The sequence below is a fragment of the Macaca thibetana genome, chromosome 13 (genome assembly GCF_024542745.1).
Source record: "Macaca thibetana thibetana isolate TM-01 chromosome 13, ASM2454274v1, whole genome shotgun sequence".
Classification (NCBI taxonomy): domain Eukaryota; kingdom Metazoa; phylum Chordata; class Mammalia; order Primates; family Cercopithecidae; genus Macaca; species Macaca thibetana.
Genome location: NC_065590.1, coordinates 81,879,429 through 81,894,328, shown reverse-complemented (window position 1 = coordinate 81,894,328; position 14,900 = coordinate 81,879,429). Strand labels below are relative to the sequence as shown.

Genomic DNA, 14,900 nt, shown 5'->3' with positions numbered 1-14,900 from the left:
ACACAGTGCCAACCAATGGGAAGATGAGCTATGGGGGAGAAGAGACAGAAAAGGATGGAAGGAGTGAATACCCACCCCTTCTATTTTACCCTGACTGGGCCTTGGCAGGCTTCCCTGGGACTCCATCCGTGCGCGGCCAGGAGTTGATCCCACCGGCTCTGCACAGACCTCCTCAAAGCCAAGGTCAGGGGTCTGCAGAGGTGGGTGGGGGATGCCAGGGAGCCAGCTGTGGGGCTTCTCGCTTCATTACAGTCACTGCCCTTTATAAATATTTATAGCAGTTCTTCTGCTAAAAATAACATCCTGGAGCCCAGGGAGGAGGAAAAAAATAAATGAAAATCACCGGGAACGGGACTTGATCACGTGTACCCGAGCCCAACGGACCCCTAAGGCGAAAGGCTGCGAGCAGCGCCCCCGGCGGCGCGCCCCCTGGCGGCCACGGAGTCCGCGGCGCAGAGAGTCCCTCCCGCCCTCTGCCAGGCGGCCAGCCGGGCTGCGGCGCGCGGCGCGCGGCGCGATCTCCGCCCCTCCCTCCCGGGTTGCAGGCGGCGGCATCACACAGGGCGGGCGGAAGCCTAACCAGTGTGAGGCTATTTTTAGCACCGTGGCCAGGGTGTGAATGTCTACAGAGCCGAGCAAGGCCTGACGCTTTCTTTGCACGCTAGAAGAAACCTGTTGGTTCTTAAAGGTCAAAGATAAGGAAACTTGTGCCCCCACGTTTGGGAACACCCCACGTGCTGGCCAGACGCCAGGCAGAGTTCCATCAGGTCACAAACACACAAGAGCTTGGTGCTTTTTCTTTTCTCTTTTCAACCTCCAGGTAAATTCCTGATGCGGAGATGAGACCATGCCCTGAGGGGAGTGATGAAGGTGCTAGTACATGCAGGGCTGTGCAGGGGGAGGCCCACCAGCTGTGTCACGCAGCCCCTCCCCGCTTCCCACCGGCTCTGGCTCCCCTCTCCCTGGCGGGTGGAGTGACGTCTGGCAGCCTGCAAGCCTGGTCCAGGTGTGCGGTGGAAAGATGGAGAGGAATGTGCCTCTGGGGGAAGACCTTGCCTTCGCCATGTCGGCGCCAGCTTGCTCCTCGTCCTCGGTGCCTGCGCAAGACACACTCACCGTTAGTCACGGGCACTGCTGAGGGTTCAGGACAAAAGCTGCTAACATCTACTGTGAACAGGAGGCCCTGCGGGGAGGGGCTGCTAGGATGCTGGGCGCCTTTCAAGCGCTGAGCTGAAGGGTGGTACCTAGGGTCCTCTACTACCATTCCTAAGAGTCAGGAAGTGTTTCCGTGGAGAACTGGGTTCACAATGCAAGGTTTGGAATGGGGTGCTTTCTTGGGGAGAACTGTGGCCCAGGAGAAGGGCAGGGAGGACTGAGGTGTGCCGATGAATACTAAGAGGAAAGGGAGGAAGCCTCAGCCCCAGGCCATCAGAGCGCAGGCCCGGGCATCCATGGAACCGCGGCGCCCAAGTTTAATGCTTATAGTTTAACTCCCGACTGTTGGTGTTTCTCATCACCCCTGATGTGGGTCAGAGAGGGCACGATTAGGAGGCAGAAAAACCGGCTCCAATTCTGCTTCTGGCATACAGCTTCCGGTGTGGGGCTTTGTTTTCCTCCATGTGCAACAAGGCGGTGGGGGCACATGGCTCTGCCACGTTTCCTTGCACCCTAGTTCCTTCCGCCCGGGGGAGAGAGGGGCTCTGGCAGGCTCCTGCAGGGCGAGTCAGTTCCTGATTTCCCTCCTCGGCTGCCACGGCCTAGGCTTGCTTGGGAAAGGGCCTTGCCTGAATGTGCACAGTGAGTTTAGGGAGAAGCGTCTCTCCAAGCCCCTGGGGCACTGTGATTTCCAGGGCAGCGAGAGAATGCGCGTGGCCCAGGTGCTGCCCACCTCTCAGCTTGCACAATCCAGAGTCAGCGCAGGCTGAGGCTGCAGGGGCCCCAGGGGAACGGGCAGAGCCCTTCAATGGCCTGGCGCAGTTGGGCAGAGAGGGCTGAGAGGGCCAGAAGCTATTCCAGGATGACAAGACTTGGGAAAGTCTGAAAAAACTCCTTTTCTGGATTGTGGGGCTAGGGCCCTGGCTTTTTCACCTGAGGAAGATGCCTAATTTTTAAATATAAGAAGTAGGGAAGGGGGAGGGAAGACAAGATTTTAAAATGGAGAAGTCTGATATCTTGGCGCTGGGACTAGAAAGAGTTAAGGTGTTGAGATGGAAAATGGGAATGACTAATTCCTAAAGGCAATGAGCATCTGCCACTGGAGCAGTCTGTACTTTTCTGCACTGCTTCTTCGGGAAGTGAGAAGGTGCAGCTTGGCCGGGCACCATGGGTAGCGGCTTGGTCAGCCCTGTATGTAGTGTGATCCTGCATGAATCACATGTCTGTGGGTTAGGGACTGTGACTCGGTGCAGTGCTGGGTGACAGAATCCAGGGACGCACTGGCTGTGGTTTGGATCCCAGGAAGGAAGTGGGCAGTGGCTGTGGTAAAGGAGCATGGGAGGCAGTGCTCCCCAGGGAGGTGGCCTTGCTCAGCACGCCCTGTTTCAGCCAACGGTGTTGAGTCTGCCAACGTCATCCCAACACAGAGGTCACCAGGCCATGCCCAAGGACCAGGCATGCAGACAGTGCCGTGCAAGACAGGACACGGCCTAGAAATAGGGCAAGGAGGGCACATGGCCAGGGTGGGCAAAGGGAAGGGAGTCGGGCTCTTGCATCTTCACCTGTTAGGACTGTCCTGGCTTGGGACCTGTGACTGCAGAAAGGAAGGGGAAGGGAAGATGTTGAGGAAGGAGGGAGGGGCCGTGGGGAGGCAGAGGACTCTCTGTACTCACCTGAGCTTCCTCTGTGTCCGGCTCCTCTGCTAACCTGTGGCAGCACGGGCAGAAACAACACGCTGAGGTCACGGCCAGGTCTTCTCGTGCCCCAGACTATGCTTCCCTGAACCACCCACCCCAGGGGCTTCCTTGCTTCTCCCCTGTTACTTGTATGTTGACTTTTCCCACCCAGGTATGACAGCAGGGTAGAGTCATACTTTCTACTACCATAGCCAACCCAAGGCAGCCATGGAGACAGATGCTTCCCAGGAGAAGGAAAGTCATTAAAAATGGAATCAAATCTCCTTAAATCCAGGGAGCAGTTACACGAGGGGGGGCAAAGCCTACCCAGCTCTAAAAGTTCCCCAAGGGACTGCACCTTGGGTGAGGGCAGTCCCCCTCCTGCAGATAGTCTGCTTTGAAAAGCCATGCGCTTGCTCACCCGGGGCTCGAGCACTGCCTGGCCCCTCCCGAGCCTGTTCTGTTCTCTGAGGGCCACTGCTGTCCAGCCTTGCACCAGGGCTCTTTATGGATGCAAACTGGATTTACAGCCCCCACACCGGGATGGCAGGGTCTGGGAGGGGAGATTCTGAAGGACACAGGAGCGTAACATGAGGCTCTGGAGGGTGAGGAAGACATACTATGGGGGAAGGTGTCAGTCTGTGCTTCTTCTATGTGTCTTGGTTACACTTCTCTGAGAAGATGCATAGGAGGAAGGGTACCCCAATGGAGCAGAAGCATTCCCCAGGATGCAGCCAGCCAGCCAGCCAGGGGCGAACAGGGAGAGGCGTGAGGTAGGGGTGAATATGGCAGGGAAGTTCAGCTTGGTCCAGATTCTTCAAAAGTCCCATTTGACTCTAAGAGTTTCCCTATCGAGCAGACTGTTTGCCTGACAGTGCTGACCAAATTCTGTTTATATTACGTCAGCATAGTTTCAACCCCAAAGAAGCAAATACACTCACTCTCTCTCTTTACAGTTGACAGTTACAGATCTCTGGTGTCCAGGTGACTGCAGTTAGTTCTAGGTCTGTAAAATTTCAGGCCTAGCTCATGGCAGAGAATCAGGAGGTCCACCCACAAAAACACTTAGTCTTAGAAAAATGCCTATGTATCAGCTACATTGTAGTTTCAGGGACATATCACAGGACCTATATAATGTGGAGAGCCAAACATAAAAACTCTACCATCTCTCACCCCAACTATTAACACTCTTGGCCTTAGGGATGACACCAGAAAGTCACATAAAATTCAGGCATTCCCACAAAAAGATTTCACATAGACATACAGACATTCTAGTATATGCATTGAAAGACAGACAAGGAGCTCTAAGGGCAAGAGGCACAGAAACAAGAGATGAGGACAGGGCAGTGCAGGTGTAAAGACAGCACCCTGGGGCCTGGAGGGCTGGGCAAGGGAAACCCAGTCTGATGCGGACAGGGCAGTGTAGGTACAAAGATAACGCCCTGGGGCCTGGAGGGCCGGGCAAGGGAAACCCAGTCTGATGAGGACAGGGCAGTGTAGGTACAAAGATAACGCCCTGGGACCTGGAGGGCCGCCGGGCAAGGGAAACACGGTCTGATTCCCATGTGAGGCACGGCCCACACTCAGAATGGAACCAGGATAAGGGCTGGAGTTCGTAGCCAGGGCAAGGCCTCAGTGGCTGGGGCAGAGTCCTAGGTTTGCTTTGGGGGAGTGAAAGGGACTGAGGAGAGGCCATGGGAAAAAGCTACTGGGGAAGGGAGGGGCAGGTGAAGGGAGGCCAGAGATGCAGCTGTTACGTCTTCAGCCAGGAACATTCCACATGAATGCTGGGATTTGGTTGGCATGTGCGTGTGTGTGTGCATGTGTTTGGAGCATGTGTTTACACCAGTGTAAATTTATCTCTCTCTCTTCACCTCTTGCCCTCCTGCCTTCTTATGTGTGTGCGTAAGTCAACTGTTTCTACATTTCTATGAAGCATTCCTAGATGTCTGAAACACTACTCTCTCTAATGTGACCTTTTATTTTTATTTTTTAGAGATAGGGCTTTGCTCTGTCACCCAGGCTGGAATGCAGTGGCATGACTATGGCTCACTGCAGCCTTATACTCCTGGGCTGAAGCAATCCTGCCTCTGGCTCCCAAGCAGCTGGGACTACAGGTGTGCACTACCACATCTGGCTAATTACTTTTATTTTTTGTAGAGATGGGGTCTTGCTATGTTGCCTACGCTGGTCTCGAACTCCTGGGATCAAGTGACCCCCCTGCCTCAGCCTCCCAAAGTGCTGGGATTACAAGCGTGAGCCACCATGGCCAGCCTAGTCTGACCTTTTGGCGTCCATGCCACATAGGTCATTCTCATCAACTCAGTGGTGCTGCTGTCCACTTCCTCCCAGGACTAGCTCAGACTCACTAGATGATTTCAGAATCTGTAGAATGTTCTTCCTCTTCTCCCAGTTTCTTCCTCAGCAATTTCAGTTCCTTGCTGACAAATTCCTTGCCCCCTGAGACTCCAAAGACCTCTCTCTCTTAGCCACACCAGCCCCTATGGGCCAAGAACACCCCAGACCTGCTGTCCCATAGGTTTCCCTTTCTTGTCACAGCTTCCTTACCTGTAGCTCCCACTTGACTTATATCCTTCCTTAAATAAGACCACTCCACTTCCCTTAGTCTACCAGTTCTGCTCAGACTAAAGCATGGGTATTAGAGTTAAACTCAGGCTGTGCCATTTATCACCTGCAGGTTCTTTCACTCCCCCGAGCCTTGTTCAGAATTCCTCCCTGGGAGGGCTGCTGCTGGCTCCTCCGCATCCTTCCTGCTCTCCCTACCTTCACCTCCTTGGGGTGACCAGCCACTGCATTTCTCTCCCCTGATAAGGTACTCTCTATCTCATCACCCCATTTATTTCCTTTGATTTGCTCATTTATTGACCTCCTACTAAGCACCAGGCACTGGAACACAACATGAACAAAACAGACTAAAATCTCTGCCTTGGGGAGCTGATGTTTAGGAGGAATCCAGCAACTAACACATTAATGTGCGACAGAAGGACAGCTCACCCTCAAATATCCAAAGAAAATTTTGTTTTCTGTTCAGTATAACATAGAAGGATGAAGATTAAGAGCATGAAGTTTGGAGTCAAAGACCCAGTTCTCTGCTTTTTTTTTTTTTTTTTTTTTTTGAGACAAAGTCTCTCTTTGTCGCCCAGGCTGGAGTGCTGTTCCATGATCTTGGCTCACTGCAACCTCTGCCTCCTGAGTTCAAGGGATTCTCCTGTCTCAGCCTCCCAAGTAGCTTCGATTACAGGCATGCACCACCACACCTGGCTAATTTTTTTATTTTTAGTAGAGATAGGGTTTCACCACGTTGGCCAGGCTGGTCTCGAATTCCTGGCCTCAAGTGATCTACCCACCTCGGCCTCCCCAAGTGCTGGGATTATAGGAGTGAGCCACCACACCCGGCCTAATCTCTGCCATTCAACAGCTACATGAATAACAGCTCTCTGAGCCTATTTCCTCATGGGTAAAACAGGGATATTCAAATTTGTCTCACAGTGTTGTTAAGGATTAGATGAGATCATCATATGTGAAAATCATTCCGTGCAGCTCTTCCCAGATGTCATGTGTTAAGCAGGTTTGATATATAATGAAACTAGGAAGGCACTACTGTCCTTTGCTGACACCTTCCCTTCTTGCTTTTATTCTTCCACGAAGCCACAAAACCATTTGGCTATTCTGGCCCACAATAATATCTTCCTTTTCAGAAACCCTTATTATACTTATATGTTGAAAGTTTTATGATTAGCTTTTTTCTGTCACTTCATTTGATCTCCTGTTTATTTTGCATTTTTGGTCTTGCTTTTTTTTTTTTTTTTTGGGAGATGGAGTTTTACTCTTGTTGCCCAGGCTGGAGTGCAGTGGCGCGATCTTGGCTCACTGCAATCTCCATCTCCTGGATTCAAGCAATTCTCCTGCCTCATCCTCCCCAAGTAGCTGAGACTACAGGCGCCTGCCACCACACCTGGCTAATTTTTTGTATTTTTAGTAGAGATGAGGTTTCACTATGTTGGCCAGGCTGCTGGTCTTGAACTCCTAACCTCATGATCTACCCGGCTCAGTCTCCCAAAGTGCTGGGATTACAGGCATGAGCCACCGCGCTCCGGCCTGGTCTTGCTTTCTTAACTAGATCATAAACTTCTCCAGTCAAAGGGTCATCTTTTGTGTTCTACTTGTATCTACTTCCTGTATCCCAACCACCTATCCCAGGATCAGGAAATGAAGCTCTTGGTGATTGACTGACATTGGCTCCTGGAAGGTAAAACCTGACTGTCAGATGGGAAAAGTAGGTACAGGGAACTCGGGTCCGAAAGCTCTGGGAAAGGTGGTGGCAGGGAGGAAGGCAGAAACAAAGTGGGGGGCAGTTCATCCATGAGCTCTGGCTCCCCATTTAAACTAGGAGTCCTGTTGAGCTGCCTTTACCTCTGTCTTTCCCATTGTGCATCTTCTCTTCTTCTTCCTCTGCACCTTCCTCTGCTGTGAAAACAAGTCCAGGGAGGCCAGTGACCCTTCAGCACAGGACAAGTTCAGAAGGAGGGTGAACAAAGCAACTGCTGAGGCTTGGGAGGAAACTCTAGCTAACAGCTCCTGGCTGCAGGCCTCCGAGGGTGCTTCAGCTCACCAGTCTGCACTTGTGTGGCCCACGCCCCAGCACTGTTGAATAGGAGCCTGTGAGCCCAGAGCCACAAGGAGCAGTGCAGTCACATCACTCACTTTCCTGACCGGGGTAGGGGGCGTGTGGTGTGGGGTTTCGTGCCTCCGTTCTGTGCCTGTCTGCCCTCAGCTGGTGATGACCAGGGAGACATCTAATGTCTTGCATTCAGGTTTAAGAAAGTGACCATACAATATATGGTGGGGGAATACCTAGATTAATACGGGGTTCTGTAAAAAAAAAAAAAAAAAAAAAAAAAAAAAAAAAATCCGGATGTTTTAGCTGATGATAAACTTAAAATGACCGCACAGTGCAAAGTGGCTATGTGGGAAGCGCTAATGCTGTCTAAGGTGCTTTTCCAGGGGCCACTCAAGAGGGTCACAGATGCCTTGTGCTCTGCAGGGACAAGATCCCCTGTGATGGACAGCAGGGGGCCCAGCCCTGGGCGTGCACTTTGAATAGGAGCCTTGGAAAATGGCCACATCCTGGTGTGGTCAAGCAGGCTGGTAAGAGAAAACCATGTCACGCTTGGAAAGGCTGAAGGAATTGGGTGTAGCAGTCTACAGAGGAGAACGCTAGGAAGGGTTATCATCTGCCATCCAACCCGTGACAGGTGAGCCTGCAGAGGAGGGACTGAGCTTGTCCTGGGTGGCTTTGGAGGACAGGGATAAGTCAATTACAGAAAGGCAGATTTTGGCTCCCCAGTGAGGAACAACTTTCCAGTGATTAGAGTTGATCATGAATGAGCTCACTGGAAATATTCAGAGGACTGTTTTATTGGGTGGCAAGTTAGATTAAATGACTTCTAACATCCTTTCCAATTTTCTTCTTTTTCTTTTTTTTTGAGATGGAGTTTTGCTCTTGTTGCCCAGGCTGGAGTGCAGCGGCGCAATCTCGGCTCATGCAACCTCTGCATCCCAGGTTCAAGTGATTTTCCTGCCTCAGCCTCCCGAGTAGCTGGGATTACAGGCATGCACCACCACATCCAGTTAATTTTGTATTTTCAGTAGAGATGGGGTTTCACCCTGTTGGTCAGGCTGGTCTTGAACTCCTGACCTCAGGTGATCCATCTGCCTCAGCCTACCAAAGTGCTAAGATTCCAGGTGTGAGCCACTGTGCCTGGCCTCGATCCTTTCCAATTCTAGGATTCCATTATCTGTGAAAAAACTTTATAAAGATGAGGAGTACAAGCTATGTACATACAGTATGTATATACTGTATAGACTATATGTAAAGATAATCCAAGTATGTCCTCTCATTGGAACAAAAACCTGTCAAGTCACTGTCAAGGAGATAGTAAAAACGTGTTGGTGTTGGGCGAAGCTGTTCTATTCATTGAGAAATTGGTACCCTCACATGTAAAGGGAGTTTATGTCTGCATGTTAGAGGGATACCATGCCATGTGTGGCTTTGGTCCACATCTACCTGCAGGCTTCAGTGACTGAAAGAACATCAGGGAAAGGGGCCTCTGGGACTCTGGGTTTGATGTCTTGTCCTGGAGGGGAGTAAGATCTCTGGCTTAATGCTCTGAAGACCCAAGTTCTAGGACCCGCTTTCCCCCTTCAAGCTGCACGACCTTAGGCAGACAACTTTTCTGATAAGCATATGCAACATTTCTAAAGTAAGGGACTGGACAATGTGCTCTCTAAGGCACCTTCCAAATTACACTACATAATTTTGTTGAAACCATTCTTTCCTACTATGAGACACTGCTGAGTATTCCTATAACCTTTAAATTTTTGTGAAGCTATTTGGTCTCTATGTGCTTTATGCTTAATGGTATTTAATGACCTCTCACCCCAGCACGATGAACGCAGAAGCCACTTATTTTGCATAAACTCTAATAAGTGGCCATGAAGTACAAGTGTAGTTAATTTCCATGGCCCGAAATTCCCTAAGAAATTTCCTCTAAAAGTGGGATTTCTGGCATCTGTGGGGAGCTGTATTAGGGAAAGTGCCTTCTAATCACCTGTGAGGTCATCCCAAAGGCTGTCACCTCTTCTGTTCATGGGTACAGAGGGGGGCCATGCTTCTGACGGGGGTTGAGAAACAGTGCTAGAATGGAGAGGGTGGCGCCATCAAACCAGAGAAGCAGCATCTGACCTTCACTGGCTGGAAAGAGTAGCCTGGGCCACACACTCACTTTGGTCTGTATGAAAATAGGCAGACTTGAGAGCAGAGCTGGGGGCTCTGTCCAGTCCCATGACAACCCGAAACATGTGAGCTTTCTCCTACGAAGGGCTGAAAAATACCCAAGGCTTGCCTTCCCTAAGAGTGTTTGAATAAATCTATGTGTTTGAATGGCCCGTGGAAAAACTGCCTTATCTTTTTATTTAATAGCCCTGTTAAGCTACTTCAAGGTATTTAAAAGCACTACATTAGGTGGAAAGAAACAAAAGAGAACCATCAGTGTGAGTGACCTACAGCACTTAGGAAGGGAAACCATTAGTTTAACAGAAAACACGGAAACCCCACTGCTGTGAAATCGTTAGTGACTCTCTGGCCCCTACGTAACTGGCAGAGTCATGGGGATTCCTGGAGATAGGATGATATGTGAATGGCCTTTAATTTTCTCTCTCTTTCCTGGGTTTTATGTAAGGTAAAGGTCTTTGGGAAGTCACTGATGTGGCGAGGTGATGGAGAGACTGAGAAAGAAGTCACAGATGAGCTGAGCACGAGGAGTGGAAGAGGCGACAGACTCAGGTCATGAACTTCAGGTGAAATCAGAGCCTGGTCATGGACAAAAGGAGGGAATAGGCTTCAAAACCAAATCAAACAGGAGAGAGCAGAAAGGCAGCAGGGGAAGGTCCAGAGCTTTCCTGGCTGATTCGGCTCCAGACTTCCAGGGAAGCTTCAGAATGAGGCGGTCGGTCAGGCCTAGGGAGAGAGCGGCTGTGGACAAAGCACAGATAGAAGACGGGGTAAGTAGGAAGGGGGCCTGCCTGCACTGAAAGGTCTGAATTTCTCCAAGTTCAGCTTGCTCCACAAGATGCACTCCTGAGATAGCCTGAATGTGAAACCGCCCCTATGCAATCCTGTGTGACAGAGGCTCTCTGGGCGGAGACATCCAATGTGTTCCTAGAAGGCAAAGTTGGGTGGTGAAATGGGGTGGTGCGAGCTGGGTGGTGAGGTTCTGCCAGAGCTGGCGAGGAAGTGAGAAGGGCGTGGGCGAGGCAGGGGAGGCCGGGAAGCCAGGTGGGAGCTCTGGGTTTCACCTGAATGGAGCTCCTTCACCAGGGATGACATGGTGTTGGTGATGGAGTCAGCTGCCACCAGCAGGTCATTGCGGAGGTTTCTCCTCGTACCTGAGGAGAGGCAGAGCAGATGGGGATGCCAGGGGGGGTGAGCATGGAGAAGAGACGGCTGAGCAAACGCCTCCATTCTGCCAGGCCGGAGGACACAGGTGTGGAATACCTAAGGGGAGATGGGGCTGCAGCAGCTCCACCCACTCCCAGCCACACCGGGGGCAGGAGGCACCAGCCCACTGGTCCCTCTCCCTCTGCCCTCTCTACCTAGGGAGCAGCATCCTGTCAATTCCACGCTTTGCCATCACCACACAATCCAGAGCTGGGTTCCAGAATAAGCATTCCACCGAGGTCTTCCTCAGCCTTGTGGGGGCGGGGCTCTACTCTCCACAACCACCACCACCACCACCTCCCCTTCTCACCTCCAGCCCCAGCAGGACTTCCCTCTGAATCCCCACCCAACTACTTAATACTGCTGGTCACCAGCTCCTCCGATGACTGTGGCAATGGCGTGCACACTATGCTGTCAGCACGGTCCCAGTTACAGTGCCTGTTACAGTCCCTTCTAGGCCAGGGAATTATTCCATCCAATTCCTCTGGAGGAGACGAAGCTCAAAGGACAAAGCACTTCCCATAATCCAGAAAAAAGGGCAGAGAACCCCAGGAGGCCCGTTCTTGGCACACATCGGAAGCCTGCAGCTCTCCTGCTGGAGACCAGCCAGTCTCATGAGAAGGGGCCAGCACCTGACTTATTTACACTGTCTGTCAAAATCTGATCATTCAAGCCAAGAGCACAAAAGAGAAATGGAAAAACCTCAGCAGGAATCTTGTCCATGTTTGCAGATCCCTTCAGCTCCCTGCTGAACTCTGCTCCAGAAACTCACCTTGTGCAAAGGCCTCCTGCACGTCTCCCCCAACTCCGCTCAGTGAGTCCTGCGGACAGTGGGTGGGGGTGGAGCCAGCAGACGTGGAGCGCACTGGCATGGGCATCGGCCGGCCGCCTCCATGGGTGGGCGATGTATGTGGTGACCCTGTGGCCTGAGCCTGGAGATTCAAAGAGAGAAAATATGTTATCTCAAGTACCTGACCTCTTTGAGGAAGAAAGAAAGTACTTTTTCTCCGTCAACCGGAGCCAGCCAGCGGTCCTCAGTTCAGTGGTACAAGATCATACTTGAAAGGAAGGAGTCAGGCTGCTTCCAAGACTGGAGAGAGGAAGAAAAGGAAAAAAGGAAGGGGTCGTGCAGAGCAGGAAGAAAGAACATCATAAGAAGAGACCAAGAATGGGAGGGAAAGAAGAGGCTGGCACAGAGTGGTGGAGGACTCTCAGGAAGACAGGGTGAGCATATAGCTGGGCCAGGGCTCTAGAAGGGCTTGGCTAGCGGGGCAGGAAGTAACATGCAAACAGCTTTCATTTTGTTTGCAAACACATTCATGCACACGTTCTCATTTGGACCACCCCACCCACCCCCGGCAACCTGTGAGTGGAAAGGACATACGTGTGTGTGAGTGTGTGTGTATGTATATATTTATATATGTATATGCTTCTTTTTTGGAGACAGAGTCTTGCTTTGTTGCCCAGGTGGAGTGCAGTGGTGCAATCTCAGCTCACTGTAACCTCCGCCTCCCAGGTTCAAGAGATTCTCCTGCTTCAGCCTCCCGAGTAGCTGGGACTACAAGCGTGCACCACCATGCTGGGCTAATTTTTTGTATTTTTAGTAGACACTGAGTTTCAACATGTTGCCCAGGTTGGTCTTTAACTCCTGAGTTCAGGCAATCTGCTTGCCTTGGCCTCCCAAAGTGCTAGGATTACAGGTGTGAGCCACCACACCTAGCTAGGGTGTATATTTTTATATCCATTTTATAGAAGGAAAAGAAAGCATTGTGTCAGGCAACACAGCTTGCCAGTGGGAGGCACGGGAAGAACCCCTTGACTCCAAGAGTGGCAGTGTGCACTCTGCAGGCTGCGCCCCCACTCCCCCAGGGCATGCTCTGAGCATGTGGGGAGCTTGGCTGCAGGCTGCAAGCGGGGCCATCGGGCCAGTCACGCCACACGCACTGCACACACACAGCGAGGCTGTCTGGGGCCATCCCGCAGGGACGAGGTGAAAAGGACACGTAGTAAACAGAAACTGAGCTTTCCTTGGGAGGCCCTGGTACAGTTGTGGAGAAAGTTTGGAGCAATGGGATAAAATAAATAAAAGGAGAAAACGAATCAAGGGCTGCTCACTGAGATGTGGGCTCTGGAGCTCTTCAGTACAACATGAACTGAGTGTGACAGGTGGACTAGGGTTTTCTGTGGAAGCAAAACTGGAAAAAATATAAGCCAAAGTGTGAGAGTGAGTTCAAATGAAGATAGTTATCCTTCTGGGGAGCTAGCTCAGAAACCCCACATACAAACAGAATTGGCCCTGAACAGGTGGACAGGCTGGACACACCATACCCTACTGCAGTGCTTCAACCATGTGGCCACCAAACTCAACAGAAATGGATTGTTTTCTGTGGTTCTTACTTTGAATCATTTGTGTGTGTATGTGTGTATGTGTGTGTGTGTGTGTGTGTGTGTGTATTTCAAGAAGTTAAAAAAATACAGAAAACTAAAAAGTACAACATAATTAACCACCCCAAATTGGTAACTTCATATCGTGTCAAATGTATTTCAACCTAAAAATATTGCAGATAAATCTGAAGACTGCTTTGACCACCAGTTCTTTCCTGTTCCAGTTCTTTCCTCTCCTCCCTTCAGAGGCAACCATTATCAAAGATTTTGGTGTGAAACTTTTAACCTATATGTGCATATATAGCTATGAATAATAAATGGTATTTCATGCTTTTAAATTTTGCATGAATGGTATTGTACTGCTCATATCACTTTGCAATTTGCTTTAATCACTTAGCATGCTTTCTGAGATCTTTCCATGATATAAATAAACATGAACTAAATCAAAATGGATCATAGTAACTATAAGAGCTAAAACTAAAATGGATCATAGTAACTATAAGGGCTAAAATTATAAAACTTCTCTAAGAAAACACCCAAACCATGATATGTAAAAACAAAACAAAACAGATAAACTGGCTTTCATTGAAATTTTAAACTTTTTCTTTTTCTTTTTTTTGAGATGGAGTTTCACTTTTTCACCCAGGCTGGAGTGAAGTGGCACGATTTTGGCTCACTGCAACCTCCGTCCCCTGGGGTCAACCGATTCTCCTGCCTCAGCCTCCAGAGTAGCTGGGATTACAGGTGCGTGCATGCCACCATGCCTGGCTAGTCTTGTATTTTTAGTAGAGACGGGGTTTCACCATCTTGGCCAGGCTGGCCTCGAACTCCTGACCTCAGGTGATCCACCTGCCTCGGCCTCCCAAAGTGCTAGCATTACAGGTGTGAGCCACTGAGCCTGGCCAAACCTCTGCTTTTCAAAAGACATCATTAAACAACATATGGACAAATCAATTCAGAATGAATCAATAACTTAAACATAGGAGCTGAAATTATAACATTCTTAGAAGAAAACATAGGGGGAAGGATTTATAATCTTGGATTAGGCAATGACTTTTTTTTTTTTTTTGAGATGGATTCTTGCTCTGTCACCCAGGCTGGAGTGCAGTGGCGCTACCTCGGTTCACTGCAAGCTCTGCCTCCCGGGTTCATGCCATTCGCCTGCCTCAGCATCCCGAGTAGCTGGCACTACAGGCGCCCGCCACCACGCCTGGCTAATTTTTTGTATTTTTCGTAGAGACGGGGTTTCACCAGGTTAGCCAGGATGGTCTCGATCTCCTGACCTCGTGATCTGCCTGCCTCGACCTCCCAAAGTGCTGGGATTACAGGCGTGAGCCACTGCACCCAGCCTAGGCAATGACTTTTTAGATATGACATCAAAAGCCCAAGCTATGAAAGAAAAACTAGATACACTGAATATTATCAAAAGTAAAACTTTTGTGCTTTGAAGAATACCATCAAGAAAGTGAAAGTCAACCCCCAGAAAGGGAGAAAATGTTTGCAAATTATATATGATACATGATCTATATATAAAATATATAAAGAACTCCTCTTACAACTCAATAATAAAAGGATAAATAATATTGTAAAATGGGCAAAGGATCTGCAGAGACATTCCTCCAAAGATATATAAATGTCCAATAAGTACATGGAAAGATGCTCAA

General features: G+C 50.0%; 1 protein-coding gene across 19 annotated transcripts in view; it reads right to left on the bottom strand.

Moving 5' to 3' along the window:
• Positions 1–786: 786 nt before the first annotated feature.
• Positions 787–14,900, bottom strand: part of DTNB (dystrobrevin beta) — a 303,400-nt gene continuing 289,286 nt past the window's right edge. For 9 of the 19 annotated variants that reach the window (XM_050753639.1, XM_050753643.1, XM_050753648.1 and 6 more), the window contains 5 exons: positions 11,624–11,783; positions 10,710–10,799; positions 7,266–7,319; positions 2,829–2,862; positions 787–1,097 (listed from right to left, as the gene is read on the bottom strand). In XM_050753639.1, the coding sequence (XP_050609596.1) occupies positions 2,858–2,862; positions 7,266–7,319; positions 10,710–10,799; positions 11,624–11,783 (309 nt within the window). In that variant the 3' untranslated portion in view covers positions 787–1,097; positions 2,829–2,857. Of the gene's footprint in view, positions 1,098–2,828; positions 2,863–7,265; positions 7,320–7,744; positions 10,573–10,709; positions 10,800–11,623; positions 11,784–14,900 lie in introns of those variants that run through there. The other 10 variants (XM_050753647.1, XM_050753655.1, XM_050753656.1 and 7 more) reach the window with 4 other exon arrangements.